This window comes from Colius striatus, chromosome 22 (assembly GCF_028858725.1).
Source record: "Colius striatus isolate bColStr4 chromosome 22, bColStr4.1.hap1, whole genome shotgun sequence".
Lineage (NCBI taxonomy): Eukaryota > Metazoa > Chordata > Aves > Coliiformes > Coliidae > Colius > Colius striatus.
Window position 1 is genome coordinate 7,682,148 of NC_084780.1, and position 16,768 is coordinate 7,698,915.

Genomic DNA, 16,768 nt, shown 5'->3' on the forward strand with positions numbered 1-16,768 from the left:
TGCTTTGCTTCCCTCCAGTGCCAGGTCAGGACCTTGGTGCACTGGTTGGGGATGGGATGGGCTTTGCTGCCAGTGCTCAGCTGCTGCTGGAGGAAAGTTGTGCTTCTTAACACCCCCCCAGCCCAGAGGGGTGTCCCCGTGGCACGAGGTGATGGAGCAGCTCATTCCCTGCTGCTGCTGCTCCCACCAGCATCAGAACACGCTGCAGGGGAAGGCAAAACCAACTGATGCTTTGTCAACCCTTTTCCCCTTGCCCAGGTCCTGCTGATGAGGAGAAAGTGAAGCCCAAGCCGTAGCTCCTCCGGTGTCACTCCCTGAGGGACTCTGACCCGCGCAGCCACGATGCCCAAGAACAGCAAAGTGACGCAGCGGGAGCACAGCACCGAGCACGTCACCGAGTCGGTGGCCGACCTGCTGGCCCACGAGGAGCCCGTGGACTACAAGCGCAGCGTGCTCAACGTGACAGGGGGGGACAGCTGGGACAAGCAGAAGGATGGAGACGAGGAGCTGGATGCAGAGAACAGGCCGGCGTGGAACAGCAAGCTGCAGTACATCCTGGCACAGATCGGCTACTCCGTGGGCTTGGGCAACGTCTGGCGCTTCCCCTACCTCTGCCAGAAGAATGGAGGAGGTGGGAGATGGGGCAGGGTGTGCTCAGCCCTTGGGGACAGGGGGGATGGTCCGGTCCTGCTTCACTGTGTGGATCCTGGGGGGGTGTTTGGGCTCTGCAGGAGGCAAAGGGCAGCCAGGAGCTGCTCGTCGCTGCATGTGGTCAGAGGTGCAGGAAAGCCTCTTCCCAAAGGGTGTCTGTCCACCCAGCCACTCCAAAGTCGAGGTGAATCCCAGGCTGGGAGCCAGGATTTCTTGCTGTGCCCTCTGAAGAGAGAATCCCCCCGTTTCCCTGTGTCCTGGAGCTGGGTTGTGGAGGTCCCAGCCCCTTCTGGAATGCTCCTTCCAGCCAGTCTGTCCTCCCATCCCATCCCACCCCATCCCATCCCACCCCATCCCACCCCACCCCATCCCACCCCATCCCATCCCATCCCATGCCTTGGGCTCCCAGGCAGCCCAGCTCTGTCCCAGCTGTGCTGAGACCTGACTCCCTTCATGACATGACTGAGGGGGCTGTTTGCTCACCATTAAGCACTGACTTTGCAGTGATGGGAGGCAGCACTGAACGAAGGCAGGATCAGCCCAGCTTTCCCCTCTCCTCCTTGCACTCGCTTTCTTCCCAGCACTGCACCATTCCCCATGCCCCCAGCCCCCAGCTGCCAAGCCTGCAGCCCTCTCAATAATTAAAACATCTCTGGTGTCAGCTTCACCATGAGTCATTCTGCCAAAGACCTGTGCAGTCAGCACTTCCCACCCCAGGGCTGCTCCCACCTCCCTTCCCCTTCCCAGTGGGGCTGGAGCTGGCTTCGATTGCTCCTGCATCCAGCACCTCCTGCACCCAGCTCCTGCTGCCCTGCTTGGGCTCCAGGCCTGATTCAGTGCAGCAGAAGCTTTGCAGGGTGGGTTGGTCTCTTCTGCCCAGGAAAGAGTGACAGGACAAGAGGAAACAGCCTGAGGTTGCCCCAGGGGAGGTTGAGGCTGGAGCTGAGGCAGAACTGTTTCCCTGAGAGGGGTGTCAGCCCCTGTGCCAGGCTGCCCAGGGAGCTGGGGGAGTGCCCAGCCCTGCAGGGATCCCAAAGCTGTGGAGCTGAGGTGCTGAGGCTGTGGGTCGGTGCTGGGCTGGGCAGGGTGAGGGCAGGGCTGGGACTGCAGCAGCTCCAAGGGCTTTTCCACCCCAAATGATTCCATGATTCTGTGTGGTCCTGGGTGGTGCTGAGCACCTGCAGGTCCCCATCACCCCTGCACATGCTGATGCATGTTGTATGTGTGGCCCGAAGGAGGCTGGAAGCAGGATGAGGTCGTGTTCCCAGGCTGGGACTCATCCTGCTGTATTCCCTGGCAGCTCCAGGGCTGAATTTGCTGACTGTATGTGGGGAGCACTAAGCAAGTGGGTTTAGATATGAGGGATGTGATGTGGGAATGGGGAACTAGACCTGCAACAGCCCCAAGACCTGCTGCAGCAGAGGGGGCTGGTGTGCTGGGTTTGAACCCAGGACGTGGGCACTGAGCTGGGCAGGGATCGGGACAGGCAGCTGGTTTTAGGAGCAACTTGTTTGGTGACATCTTCCTGGAGCAGGTCTAAAAGAAAGGCTTTCCAAGCTGCCTCAACCATTGCCTCTGTTTTACAGGCAGGGAAAATGAGGCACAGAGCTGGGAAGTGTCTTGAGCAGCAGATTGACTGAGCTTTCCTACACTTTTGGCCAAGTGGCCACCTCTGTCCCATGGGGCAGACACTCCATCTTCTGTCTTTTCTTGCCACCATGCTTAAACCTCTATCCCACACTGACAGGGGATGTTGCACCCTTTCCTTCCACACACATCTGCTCCTGTCCACTGCTGCCCAAGCACCAACCTGCATTCCCAGATCCACTGCAAATGAAGCGATGGCTCAGGCAGAGCCTGTCCCAGCCCTGCCCTGCCTGTCCCTCCCTGCTCCTCCATCCGTGGCTGCAGGAGAGCAGGCAGAGATGCAGCCACAACGAGCTTTCTCTCCCCTGCCAGGTGCCTACCTGGTCCCATACCTGGTGCTGCTCATCCTCATCGGGCTGCCCCTGTTCTTCCTGGAGCTGGCGGTGGGGCAGCGCATCCGCAGGGGCAGCATCGGCGTCTGGAATTACATCTGTCCTCGCCTGGGGGGCATTGGCTATGCCAGCTGCCTGGTGAGTGCACCCATGGGTGCCTTTGGGCTCCCTCCTCAGGGGCTCTGGCACGGCTTTGAAGCTGGGGATGCTGTGGAAGCAAACCTTGAGCGGCCCTGTGTGGAGGTTTGAGAGCTCAAAGGGATTTTTCCAGCTCCACTCGTGGGTCTGTGCCTGGTTTGGGAATGGGTCCATCCCCTGATGCCAGCAGCCTGGGTTCCCCCAGCCCTGTCCAGTGGGAGATGTGTTGGGGACAGTGCCATTGCCCTGGGGTTTAATGCTGTGTCCTTCTCCCTGTCCCTCCTAGGTGTGTTTCTTCGTTGGTCTCTATTACAATGTCATCATTGGCTGGAGCATCTTTTACTTCTTCAAGTCCTTCCAGTACCCTCTGCCCTGGAGCGAGTGTCCCATCGTGAAAAACGGCTCAGTGGCTGGTAAGGGGTGGCCACAGGCACGGGGGAGGCTCAGCCAGGAAGGAGCAGTGCACAGGGAAGGGGGGATACGTGACACTGGGCACCTCCAGCTGCCGTGAGCTGGGGACACTGGAGGTCGAGGTGTCTCCTCAGGCTCTGGGACCTCTCTGCTCCAGTTGCCTTGATCATATGGAGATGTTTCCCTCAGGTTGGATGAGTCTTCCCCACGCTCTCCCCTTGGGGTCTGTCCCCACTGGTGGGATTTGATGCCAGTTTGGGGAGCCAGAGCCTGGGTCTCCAGGCTGCCTCAGTGCTCAGGGTCAGGATCTGAGCCAGGAGCATGGAGGGAGGCAGTGAGAGCCAGGCGAGGCTCAGCTGGCTGCTCCATCCCTTGGGACACTCTGGGAGTGATGGGCTTGGCAGTGGGAGCTTAGTCATTGGGCTGGATTATCTTCAAAGTCTTTTCCAACCAAACTGATTCTGTTTCCACCTGACTGAGGCTTTATGTCCTGCCTCTTCCTTTTCCAGCTCGAATTCAGCTCCATTAATTCCTCTCCCTCAGCTTCCAGGGCTCTTCTCTGGCCAGGCCTTTGATATTAATTGATGTTCATCACCTAAGAGACGGTGGGTGACTCCCCCCAGCCCCCTCATGCTCTCCTGCCTCTGCTTGGTTGCAGTTGTGGAGACTGAATGTGAGAGGAGCTCAGCCACCACCTACTTCTGGTACCGGGAGACCTTGGACATCTCCAGCTCCATCTCGGAGAGTGGGGGGCTCAACTGGAAGATGACTGTCTGTCTGCTGGTGGCCTGGAGCCTTGTTGGCTTGGCCATGATCAAAGGCATCCAGTCCTCAGGGAAGGTGGGTATTGGTGGTCACCTCAGCCTGGCTGGGGTCTGTCTTTGAGGCAGAAACCCTGTGCTGCCCTGGTCTCGAGTGACTGGAGGCTGCTGTGTCACGACCTTGCAGAGACAGCCTTGACATTGCAAGCAAGGCTGCTTCAGCAGAGGGGCCAGATGCAGCAGGGTATGGTCTCCTGGGACACCTGAACATCCCTGACTCCAGATGTGCTCTGCAAAGCATCTGGTGCATTAGCAGGTAGCTGAGGGTGAGGGTCCTGTCCCGTGGCCCTGAGAGCAGGGGGCTGGGAGTGAGCTGCAGCAGCAGCAGGATCACAGCAGCAGGTGTCCTGTGCCCAGGATAAAGTCCCATCTACATCCCTCTTGCCCTAGGTGATGTACTTCAGCTCTCTCTTCCCCTACGTGGTGCTGGTTTGCTTCTTGGTGCGGGGGCTTCTGCTGCGTGGGGCAGTGGATGGGATCATGCACATGTTCACACCCAAGGTAAGAGTCCCTGAGCCCTGCAGGCTCTGAGCACGTTCTCCTGGCTCCTCACACCCTATTTCCATTATGCTTCCCACCTCAAAAAAACCAAGAACACCAACCCCAAAGCTACCCTGGAAGATCCTGGTTAGATCATCAGGATGTGCCAGCAGCACCTTAAGCACAGGATAGGGCCAGGACAGCCAAGGGCCTCACAAACTCACCACCCTGGAGCTGCCTGGAGCCTCAGCATCACTCCTGTCACCCCACCATGCCAGGCTGGGGGAGTGGGAGTGCCTGAAACAATCCATGTAAAGACTCCATGGCAGCAAAACCTCTGCTGGTGGTATGCATGCATTAATTAACTAGCCAATTAATTAACTAAGCAGAGATGTAGATGAATCAGCTCAGCTAGCAAGGCTGTTAGAAGATATTAATTATGATCTCTTGATGAATGATGCTCAGAAGCCTCCAGTCTGCAGCTCTGGCTCACAGGAGAGGCAGGATGTGGCTGGGGGGATGAGAGGCTGAACCCCACAGTCAAGAGGTTTGATTTCAAGTGCTCCAGGTGCTCTGGAGGCAGGAGATGGCTGGGGGAGGATGGAGACTCATGGGTGGGGGGACAGGGTAGCTGGGAAGCTGCAGGACACTGGGAAGCTGTGGGGCTTTACACTGGGACACCTGCCTGGTCTCTGCTGGGAGAGACTCCACATGCCCCCTGGGCAGCCTGTGCCAGGGCTCCCTCTCCTGAGCAACCATTAAGTCTCCAAACCCCCCCTGGACACGTTCCTGTGCCCCCTGATCCAGGGGAACTTGCTTTAGCAGGGGCTGCAGCAGCTCTGCAGGGCCCTTCCAGCACCCACCACCCTGGGATCTGTGTGTGCTGGGCAATGCAAGACCTGATCACTGTAGATCAAAGCACACCCTTGGCTGCTCCCAAACCAGCCCAGGCTGTAGGCACAGCAGCCTTTTGATTCAGCTCTGGCTCCACTGGGATGAGTTGTGAGGCCACCACACCACCTAACTCCTCCTTCCATCTTCCTTCCCAGCTGGACAAGATGCTGGACCCTCAGGTGTGGCGGGAGGCAGCTACACAGGTTTTCTTTGCCTTGGGGCTGGGCTTTGGGGGAGTCATTGCCTTCTCCAGCTACAACAAGCAGGACAACAACTGCCACTTCGATGCCACCCTCGTCTCCTTCATCAACTTCTTCACGTCTGTGCTGGCCACCCTGGTTGTGTTTGCTGTGCTGGGCTTCAAGGCCAACATCATGAATGAGAAATGTGTGGTGGAGTAAGATTTGCTCTGTTTTTAACTGTGTTTGAGGTGGGCATGGGTTGGCTGCTGCTGGTTCTGGTGGGTCTGGAGGCAGCAGAGTTAAGTGCTCTGGAGCTGGGTGATGCTGTGTTTTGTTGGACCCAAATTGCTGATGGTGAAGACCTGAATCTCCAGAGATGCCCCATTGTAGCTGAGGTAGTTGGATTTCCAACTCCCCCAGCCCCAAGATGGGCTCTTAGTCTGCAAATTGAAGGTGGATCCAACATGTCACATCACTTGCCCCCAGTTTCCACTCATGGTGGGATCCACTTGTCTGGAAGGGCAAGGGACCTGCTGTGGCCCAGAAGCAGCTGGAGGAAGGGGAATCTGTGCACCTAATGTTGTCTTTAGTGAGCTGCCAGATCTGTGGTGAGGGCATGGTCAGGGCCCATCCTCCACCCTGGGAGGAAGGGGATGTGTCTGGTGACCAGGTCCTGCTCTGTCTTAGGAATGCTGAGAAGATCTTGGGCTACTTGAACACCAACGTGCTGAGCCACGACCTCATCCCACCCCACGTGAACTTCTCCCACCTCACTGCCAAAGACTACAATGAGATGTACAGGGTGATCATGACAGTCAAAGAAGGGCACTTCAAAGAACTGGGCTTGGATGCCTGCCTGTTGGAGGATGAGCTCAACAAGGTACCTGGTGCCACTCCTAGTAGGACCAGGAGGTCACCTACCCCCTGCCTCTCCCTGGAGTTGCTTTGCTTATGTTGCTCCTGTCACATGGATCTGGAAAAAAAACCCCTGTTTTTAGAGACACTCCAGGGATGGGAGTTCCCTGTCCCTGTGGTTCTCCCCAGCACAGAGTGCTCCTGCTTGGGATGGGGGAAAGATCTGCCCATAGCAGAGTCATCAGCACTTCCTAGCTGGGCTCCCAGACTGGGCTCAGCGAGACAGACCTGAGTCACACAGGGTCTTTCAGGCTGTGTCCCTCACATGCTTCTTCTCATCTTTCTGTCCTCTCTTCCCCGTGAACAGTCTGTGCAAGGAACTGGCCTGGCCTTCATCGCCTTCACAGAAGCCATGACCCACTTCCCAGCTTCCCCGTTCTGGTCCGTCATGTTCTTCCTGATGCTGATAAACCTGGGGCTGGGCAGCATGATCGGGACCATGTCAGGCATCACCACCCCCATCATCGACACCTTCAAGGTGCGGAAGGAGGTGTTCACAGGTGAGCTCTTTGTCCTGCACCCTGCTGGGAAGGGGCTGGAGGGTCGGCATGGCCCCAGGGACGCTCTGCAGGACGTGGTGGCTGGGTGCTGCTGGTGCTCAGGAGCTGAAGGGGGTGGTTGGCCTTGGGTGGGTGTTCTGCTGACCACGTGCCCCTTTGCTCCCTGCAGTTGGGTGCTGCATCTTCGCTTTCCTGGTGGGACTGATCTTCGTGCAGCGCTCTGGGAATTACTTTGTCACCATGTTTGATGATTACTCAGCCACGCTGCCTCTCACCGTCGTGGTCATCCTGGAGAACATCGCTGTGGCCTGGATTTATGGCACCAAGAAGTGAGGCAAAAAGCAAAACCCTCCTTCCAGCTCTTGCCCATGTGACTTTTCCCTCAGGAGCCCAGCTCTGAGGGAGCCTATGCCCCAGGGGCAGCTGCCTGACAGAGGCAGGATCTCAGTTCAAATTGATCCTCTGCTCTGCCCCAGGTGTAACTCAGTGCCAGGAGCAGGTCCCTCTAGTGGGTATCTAGTGTTGGTTGGGGTGCTCTGTGGCTTGTGGTTACCCTTTACTCTGAGGTTTCCAGGTCCTTCTGGAAGAGGATCTTGTTCCTTAGTGCCTGTTCTTGTTCATGAGTTTGCCCAGAGCAAAGGAGGCTCTGGCTAAGGCTCAAATGAAAGTTCCCAACCAGTGCCATGAGCTTGAGGGACACCAAGGAGCTTGTCTGGATTAGTTGGGCTCTTCCTCAGGCTCTGCCCTGAGTGTAATTCACAAGGGCTTCTAGGGGGGAGTCGCTCAGCTGGAGTTGGAGAATGACATGGCTCTGTCTCTTCTTCTTGGCAGGTTCATGCAGGAGCTGACAGAAATGTTGGGTTTCCGGCCCTATCAGTTCTACTACTACACCTGGAAGTACGTCTCTCCCATCTGCATGGCTGTGCTCATGACCGCCAGCATCATCCAGCTGGGCGTCAGCCCCCCAGGCTACAGTGCATGGATCAGAGAGGAGGTGAGCACATGTCCCTTCCCCACTGCCATCTCCCTCCCGGGCCCAGGCTGGCCAGGGGGAGGCTGAGAGCTGCAGACCACCCTGTGCTTCACAGCCCTGCTTTGTCCTCCTCCCCTCTCCCGCTGCGAGACGCTCTCGCCTCTGGCTTTGCATTCAGGTTTGTCCACGCTGCCCAGAACTCTCCACCCAGCTCTGAGCATGGGCTGAGGTTGGAGCTCGGATCCTGGTTTGCTCCCACACCTGTGTGCAGGACCTTGCAGGGTTTGAACCCCCTTTCTGAGAGCTTCCCCAGCACGAAGCCTGGCAGGAGGCAGCGGGGAGCTGCTGAGGTGCTCGCGCTCAGGAGATGCTGCCCTTGGTGTGCATCCCTTCGCTGCAGCTGACACTGACACTTGTCTCTTCCAGGCTGCAGAAAAGTTCCTCTTCTACCCAACCTGGGCCATGGCTATCCTCATCTCTCTGATCATCCTGGCATCCCTCCCCCTGCCTCTGGTCTTCATCCTCCGGCAGTTCCACCTCGTGTCAGACGGCTCCAACGCGCTGTCCGTCACCTACAAGAAGGGCCGGATGATGAAGGACATCTCCAACTTGGAAGACAACGACGAGACCCGCTTCATCCTGAGCAAAGTGCCCAGCGAGACCCCTTCCCCCATGCCCACACACCGCTCCTACCTGGGGCCCGGCAGCAGCTCCCCCCTGGAGATGAGCAACGCGCCCAACGGACGCTACGGCAGCGGGTACCTACTGGCCAGCACCCCCGAGTCTGAACTGTGATGGTTGCCCGCTGCCCACCCCCACTGGGAGAGCAGGGCACTGGGGAGTGGCTCCTGGATGTCCAGGCAACGGGAAAATTCATTCATAAGGAAGGTGAAGAAGAAACCCCTCTTAAAAACCGTAACCCAAAGCAGCCGTTTGTGACCCGGGAGGACGGGACTGCGGGAGGGGCAGGACTCCTCTGACACCCCTGGGCTGACAGGCAGCACCCCCAGGCTCAGCCCTGGGGCAGGGAGGAGGAACAAGAGACACTGCTGGACTCTGAAGCGAGGAGTCTCTCTTTTCTAAGCAGCTGATGGTTGGAAAAAGGACCTGGTGTGGGTGGGAAGTCAGCCACGCTCCCCCGGCACCCAGCACCCGGCCCTCCCTGGCTGCTGTCCTTCACCTGGGAGGAGTCATGGCCTTATCCAACGAGCACAATCCACCACAGATGTTCATAGCACAAGAAGGGTGCTGCTGCTGTCACCATCGTTGTTGTTGTTGTAGCTCCTGTAGGTTTTTATAGCTGTGGACACACCCAAAAGAGCCCCAAAGCGGTGACCAGGGTGGGCAGGGAGCAGCGTGGGGCTGCCTGAGGTGCTGCAACGGGTGTGAGGCTGCAGATGGCAGACCCTTGGCATGTTTTGTTACCCACCAGCATGGGGACAGCAGCTGTGGGTTGTTCTGAGGCACAGAGCTGTCCCATCCATGGGGTGACGTGGTCAGTGTGCTCCCTGGGTGGCAGAAGCCCTCTGAGCTGAGGGTGGTCTGGGTGTGTGAGCATGTGTGGGGTCTGGTGAGGGTTACCATGGTGGGGATGGTGTGAGTGCTCTCTTGGAAGTACTGCTGGTGTGTGGGATGTTCTGCTGAAGCAAAATCCCTGGCATGGTGATGGTCTCCTCTTGCCACTCTCTTCAGCTGTCCCAGAGGGACAAGCAGAGAAGCTGTGGGACATCCAGTCCTACCACAGTCCTGGTTTAGCTCTCAGGAAACCACCCCCTGACTTACCTCCCTTGCACCCACCAGCTGAGGGGAGCTGGGCAGTGATTATCTCTGGATGTGTGTCCTCATTTCTCATGGCTTCGAGCCAGGGGGGCTGCAGTGCCTCCTGTTCCTCACCACCCTTGGGACCAGGGTCACCAGCTCCTGGGGACAGTGGGTGGCTACTGAGCAGCAGTTATTGGGCATCAGTGCCAGGTCCCAGTGTCCCCACCAGCTCTTGATCCAGGCTGGTGAGCCCTTGTTAGACCCCAGGGGCCTCTATAGTGCCCATCTACCTTTTCTGGGGACCAGACTGATGTGGCTTTGTGTTGTTTCTGCCCAGGCTGCCTGGGCAAGGTTGGGATCTCCCAGCTCCAAGGCTCTCCCATGGGGACTGAAGGTCATTTCCCTGGATCCTCTGTGTAGCCAAGCATTCCTCTCAAGTGTACCAGTATTACATGGCATCTTCCTCCCTTCCCCATGGGGACAGGGGAGCAGCTGCCTGTGCTGGCACACTCAGCACGTTGCTATGGCCTCCAAAGCTGAGGGAGCTCCTCATTCTTGGTTCTGCTGGGCTGGCATCATGCATGATGGTATTTCAAGCCAATCTGAAGGCCAAGTTTGTGGCCTCTTGCCCATGAGCCCTTCTCTCCTCTGCTTTCCTCTCAATGGGTGTTCTTTCAGCTGGGAGGTGAAGGCAGAAGGTACTTGATCCATTCATCCCATCCTCGACTTCTCGTGGCATCTCTGGGGCCAGGAGACCCCCACCAAGGATGTTTCTCCTGTGGGTTCTGATCCTTTATCCACAGTCCTTCTCCTGGACAATTAGCTCAGGCTCTTCCTTGATCATTTTTCCAAGGGGAAAATGGAGGCATGGTCAGACCTGAAGCAGCTCAATCTCTGCTGGCTGTGAGAAGCACCAGCCTGTGTGGTCAGGATCAGCATCAGCCTTGTGTGGTCTCTCCTCCAGCAGTTCCCCCTTCACCATCCCCTCTGCTGCCTTTCTCCTTCCCTTCCCCATGTAGAGGGACATAGAAATACTCCCACACACATCATCTCTGACTGGGAGAAGCACAAACCCCGTGGCATTTCCCCATCATTAGGCAAGATGACCCCCATCTCTTATTTCTCCCTCTGTCCCCAGTTTCCTCCACCTGACCAGCAAAACAGAGGATGAGCCAAATTGTTGCCCACCACCACCTTTCCCCCTGAGCCCAGGGGCTGAGTTCCCACCGTAGCTCCCATGGAGTTCAGGGAGCAGAAGAGCTGAGCCCCAGCTGCTGCCATGGCCTGATGCTCCTCCAGCCCTGGGGGGAAGGATCCAGCCCTCTTGTCTCTCCCATCACCATTCCCAAACCAGCCAGGGAGGCCTTCACTTTCCTCCCCTCTTCTTGCAGTGTCACCAAGAGGTAAAGTCAAGAAGAAGGTAACAAAGAAAAGCTCTATTATATATATATAAATATCTATACAGAGAGGGAAGGACCAGTAACCCCAGAGTCTCTGTCTCTATTGTATATTTATTCTGTAAATGCCACTGTAAATGCTGTTAAATGACAAATTGTATTCCAAAGTGGCCCCTGACCTATTTCCATCCCCCAGTGCTGTACAGATCAATTCTCATTGGATACCAGGACACATCTGTACCTTTTGATTTCTCTTGTGTGGCTGGTGCCTGTCTCCCCTCCCTCCTCCTCCTCCTCCTCCTCATCCTCCCCATCCCCAGGGGCTCCAGCATCCCCATCCCCAGGAGCTCCAGCATCCCCATCCCCAGGGGCTCCAGCATCCCCATCCCCAGGAGCTCCAGCATCCCCATCCCCAGGGGCTGCAGCTGCCCTGGGGGAAGCAGCAGAGAGGAGGAGGAGGAGGAGGGGATGCCACTTTTCTTTTTCTCTGTGGAAATAGTGTGTTTCTTGGTGGCATTTTGCTCGGTGTTAGGCACAGGCTGTAGGGGGAGTGTGTGTGTGTGTGTGTGTGTGCTGTAAGTGCTCTGTGTTGTCACCCTGTGAGCGTGTGTTTGTCTGTAGGTGCTGTGTGTGGGGGTGTGTGTGTGTGTTGGGGGGGGGGGGTTGTGTTTAGGGTTCACTTCTCACTCTACCTGGGCACTTTTGGGGCCTGTGGTGGGGGTTTCTTCTGCTCTCCCCCCACACACCTCCTGGGGGTCCCGGGCTGTGCATCGGGACGGGCTCCAGTGGCTTTTAGCCCTCAAAATCCCTCCTCCCCTCCCTTTTTTCTCCCCAGACACACAGGGAACAGCTGCTACTTGTGAGCACAGGCACTTTTCAGTTTTCCTCTGGTTGGTGGTGGAAGGAGGAGGGAACTGCTGCCAATATTCCTGTCCCCCCAACATCAGCTCCTTGCTCAGCTCCCAGCCCAGATCCAGCAGCTCAGGGCAGGATCATGTCCCTGCCTGGGGGACAAGGAGGTGCTGGGTAGACCAGAAGAGGTCAAAATCCTGTCCCCTCTCTTGGGGACAGAGCTGGGGGGCTGTAAGTGGGTCTGGAGAGGGGATGGCTGGTGCTGAGGACAGAGAGGAGTTCTGCAGAAGGCTGGTGCAGTCCCCAGGGGGCTGGAGCTGGGATGCTCAGTAGGTGAGCACTGTGGGCAAGGGCTGGATCTGCCCTTCACCCTGGAGCAGAGCAGGTGGCTGGAACTGGCAGCACTCTGCTGATTTGCACCATGTCCCTCAGCCCCTTCCCCTCAATCCTTCCACTGCCTTCCTCCCATCCCCCAGCCTGGGTCTCAGTGGGAACAGAGCTGGGTGGCCTTGGTGGCCCCAAGGAGCACAGCAGAGCCCAGGCAGAGCCATGGCAGCACACAGCACGTGGCTGTTTCCCTTGTGGGCAGCACAAGGCTGAAAACCCCCCTCCTGTACAGGTAAAAGCACAGATCTCATAGTAACTCGTCCCATGTACCCTCGTAGCCGTGTGTTTGCCACGTGTGCCGTGACACTGGACTCCTGGGCAGTCGAGAGAAACCCTGTAAGAGCTGTAACAGAGTCCAATTAAAGTCTCTTCTTACCAAAGCTCTCCTCACCAAGTCTCTTCTCTGCCTCTGTTTGCTTTCCTGGGGTCTCTCTGAGGGTGCTGAGAGCTGAAGCGATGGGCACTGGGCCTGTGGGTACCTCTGGGCATCGCTGTCTCGATCCTGCCCTCTCCTATCACATCACAGCCATCGTCCTTCTGTCCCCCCTGCTCCTCTCATTCCCTCCCTCCAGCCACATCAGCCCCTACAAGGGACTTGCTCTGCCCACAGGTGCCTCAGGAGTGTCATGGATGTGATCTTCCATCTTGGACCAGTTCAACCAGTACCCACTGGCTTTATGGGGCATGTGGACTGGTAAGACATAGTTTTTGCTCCTCTGCATAATGCCCTGGGGGTACTTGGAGCCTGGAAACACCCCCTGGAGCAGGACCAGGGGATTGGAATGTCTTTCCTATGAGGAAAGGCTGCAGGACCTGGGGCTGTTCAGCCTGGAGAAGGCTGAGGGGGAACCTCATCAGCACTGATCAGCACCTAAAGGTGGGTGTCAGGAGCACTGGAATGGGCTGCCCAGGGAGCTGAGGCAGTGCCCAGCCCTGGAGGGATCCCAAAGCCGTGGGGCTGAGGTGCTGAGGGCTGTGGGTCAGTGCTGGGCTGGGCAGGGTGAGGGCAGGGCTGGGGCTGCAGCAGCTTCAGGGGCTTTTCCAGCCACAATGATTCTGATAGGAGATGCTGGTGAAGGATGAGAGCAAATCATTCCAACAGGGGCTGGAGGCAGGAGGTGGTCCATGGGTCATCTTTGCCCAGAGATTGTCCAGGAAACTTCCCCCAGGAGCAATGACCAGGACAATGGGACACATGGAGCAGCTTTGACCCCAGCCCTGGTCTGTGGGAGCAGGGACAGAGATGCTCTCAGTTCCTCTTCCTCCTCAGTGAGGTGGCACAGAGAGGGATGCAGGATTACAGGCACAGCACCCATCCAGCCTAGCTCAGGGTGATGCCCAGGGCTCTGTGGTACCCCCATGGGATGCTCCCTGCTGTGCTGAGCTGGAAACAAGCAAGAAAAAGTGATTCTGGCCCTTGTGGGGCTGGAAAACAGAGGCAGAGAAATGAGTCCAAAGGTACAGTTTAAGCCAAATACATGCTTTGAAGAAAAATATGAAGGAGTTTGAGTGGCAGTGAGGCAGGGAGCCTCCAGAGCCTGGGGAGAGGCCAAGGCTGATGCTGTCAGATCAGGGGGAGCTTTTGGGTATCTCAGCTCAAACCATCTCTGGGGCAGGGCATGGACACACAATGGGATGGGCACACGGTGGAGCTGCTGACAGCAACAGCTTGCTGTGGTTCCCCAGGCACCTGGGAAAGAAAGTCAGAGACAGTTCTCATGACTCTGGAAGATGGGGAAACTGAGGCACGGCATCAGCTCACAGAACCACAGCATGGTGGGGGCTGGAAGGGCCCTGCAGAGCTGCTGCAGACCCAGCCCCTGCTCCAGCAGGTTCCCCTGGCTCAGGGGCACAGGAACGTGTCCAGTTGGGGTTGGAAACCTCCTGAGCAGGAGCCTCCACACCCTCCCTGGGCAGCCTGGGCCAGGGAGGCAGATGATCCCCACCATCCTCCCCTCTCCAGCACAGCCTCCTCCCGCTCCCAAATTGCTTTTATGGAGCAAAATTGCATCAGCGATGCTGTGGCTGGAGCCAGATTCGCTGCTGGACCCAGACAGCTTCTGTCTCCTGGGGTTTTGTTTCTCCTTGCCTTGGCTCCAGCCCGTGCAGGACCCACAAGATGGCACTGTGTGACAGCAGCAGGGTGACAGCAGCACTGTGTGACAGCAGCAGTGACAGCAGCAGGGTGACAGCAGCACTGTGTGACAGCAGCAGTGACAGCAGCAGTGACAGCAGCACAGGCTCTTGGCCACCCCGGGGGAAATTCGGGGTGCAGGCTCTGCTCACAGGCTGGGGGATGAGCCACAACCTGCAGAGGGACAGGGCTGCAACCTCGGTCCATGCAGCCTGTGAGGCTCAATGTCTGTGCTCAGGGGCTGATGAGCAACGTGAGATGAGGAAATTCAGCTGGCAGAGGGGAACTTTGGCCTCGGTGTTGCAGCAGCTGCTTCGAGAAGACCCATCTCCAAGAGAGTGTCCTGAAAGGTCACTCGGGGCTCGTGGCATCAGCACCCTGAGGTGCCAACAGCCACAGACTGGAGAGGGACCTGTCCCACTAAAAAGCATGAAGGGGAGAGGGCAGAGACCTTGTTTGAGACTGAGGTCAGTGTATCTCTATTAAGAGAATCATGGGCTGGAAGGACCTGGAGAGGTGAGTTTGTCCCTCGCCACCCAAAAGCAAGATCATCTGTCTCTCCCTCAAGTGAGCTGCAGTCCACCTGCCTCCTCCCTCCCTCCCTCCATGTGATCCCTGCATGTCCCCAGCCAGCCCTCCAAGCATCCTGTGGCCCCTTGTGCAGGTCCCAGCGTGCCAACCCAGGGCTGTGTCCCATGTGCCAGGTCACAGGCAGGGGCTCAAGTCACTGTGCTGGGTCAGGGGGAGAGACCCAGAGACTCTCCAACGCCTCCTTGGGATCCACCCAAGGGCTGTGGCTTCTCCAGGTTGGAGCTGATCTTCCTTGAGATCTTCCTGGTGCTGCTCTTTGTTCCATCCTTCTCCTGGGTGTTATCTGAGATGCCTTCAGCCTTGCAGGAGGTCCCTGCAGAGGTGACTCCCTCTTGCTCCCAGAGGAGTCAGGCTCTTGCTGTTTTCTCTCTCTCTCTCTTCTGTTTTTTTCATGGACATTAACAATCTGAAGGCATATTTAGAGAGCAGACAGCTTTGGGCGGGTGTTGCTGGCTAAAAGATCTCTTCCTTCCCCAGATACAACCCATTTGTCTGCCTGGCCACCTCCTCCCAGCCCAGCAACGGCCGCGCTCGGGTGCACCGAGACCTCCTGGGATGAAAGTCTCTGGAACAAACGGCAGCAGCAGGTCACAGTGTGGCTCCCTCCTGGGCCACCTCGTGCTGCTGAGGGTGAGGAGCAGAGCTGCCCTGTCTGCCTGGTGATGCAAGGCTCCATCTCTCCTGCCTGGTGATGCAAGGCTCCATCTCTCCTGGCTGGTGATGCAAGGCTCCATCTCTCCTGCCTGGTGATGCAAGGCTCCATCTCCTCTCCTGGCTGGTGATGCAAGGCTCCATCTCTCCAGCACTCTCTTCCCTCGGGCTCCACGCTCTGGAGCTGGTGCAGCCCCAGGGGGTTTGGGTGTGGAGCTCAGCCACAGCCTGCACCCGTTCAGGATCCGGCCCTGGAAGCTGTGCAGTTGCAGTGACAGTTGGAGGAGGGCTTGCTCTGGGGTAAGATTCTAAGCGTGGCTCTCATGCCTCGTGGCTTTTTTGGGTGGCCCCAGCCACCCCCAGCACCCACCCAAGGGGATGTCAGCGAGGGGATAAACCTGGGCAGGGGGTAAGGAGGGGAGCTGGGGTCCTGGGAGGAGGAGATGCTGTGCAGAGCCCAGGAAGGTGCAGAGAGGGATGCTGGAGTGGGGCAGCATCCCTCGCTCCCTGTCCTCTCACCCTGCACCAAGGGCCACCTTGTCCAAGTGCTGACCCCCTGGCTCAGCCCCCTCCAATAACAGGCCTGTGCTGGACTGGGATCCCATCTATCACCCCAAAGCACCCACCTGCATCTCCCCCAGCCCCAGCTGTGCCAGCACAGGAGCAAACACCTCAGGTGCTCACCCTGTCCCCTGGGCCACTGCAGCTCTTCACCTCCTCCACCAGGCTGAGCATCACCAGCACCAGAGGGGTAAGAGCCCCCCGAAGAGGGGGTTTAGGGGAGAGGGCCCCTGGGACTGGGATAGTTGGGACCCTCACTCCCACCTTTGGTGGCCATGGCTCTGGGAAAGGGACATCTTTCCCTCAGGAGCTGAAACAGGACTCAGAGATGCCGTGGGAGGGTGGTGGGAGGGAAGGAGGGTCAGGTCTGTCTGCAGCCACGCAGCTCGCCACCGCTCCCGGCCCCGTGCTTGGGGTCGGTCCGTCCTGACCTCTCGGTGAGCGAGGGATTGCGAGCCAGGGAGGGATGGGATCTGCTCGAGCCTCTGCC

The 16,768-nt window shown here is 57.8% G+C and overlaps 1 protein-coding gene across 2 annotated transcripts; it reads left to right on the top strand.

The window, feature by feature from the left end:
* The first annotated feature begins 342 nt into the window (after positions 1–342).
* SLC6A17 (solute carrier family 6 member 17) lies at positions 343–8,739 on the top strand. Of its 2 annotated transcripts, none has more exons than XM_062013548.1 (11): positions 343–631; positions 2,611–2,768; positions 3,055–3,181; positions 3,838–4,019; positions 4,391–4,501; positions 5,530–5,771; positions 6,244–6,443; positions 6,789–6,971; positions 7,141–7,300; positions 7,803–7,965; positions 8,371–8,739. In XM_062013548.1, the coding sequence occupies exons 1-11, from the start codon at positions 343–345 to the stop codon at positions 8,737–8,739; spliced, it is 2,184 nt and encodes a 727-aa protein (XP_061869532.1). The 2 variants fall into 2 exon arrangements, with proteins under 2 accessions (XP_061869532.1, XP_061869531.1); XM_062013547.1 differs by having other exon boundaries at positions 6,244–6,436; positions 6,779–6,971.
* The last annotated feature ends 8,029 nt before the right edge of the window (positions 8,740–16,768 follow it).

Coding starts and splice junctions, on each gene's coding strand:
- SLC6A17 (XM_062013547.1), top strand. CDS start 343: ATGCCCAAGAACAGCAAAGTGACGCAGCGGGAGCACAGCACCGAGCAC. Junction 2,769..3,054: donor TTGGCTATGCCAGCTGCCTG/GTGAGTGCACCC, acceptor TGTCCCTCCTAG/GTGTGTTTCTTCGTTGGTCT. Junction 3,182..3,837: donor GAAAAACGGCTCAGTGGCTG/GTAAGGGGTGGC, acceptor GCTTGGTTGCAG/TTGTGGAGACTGAATGTGAG.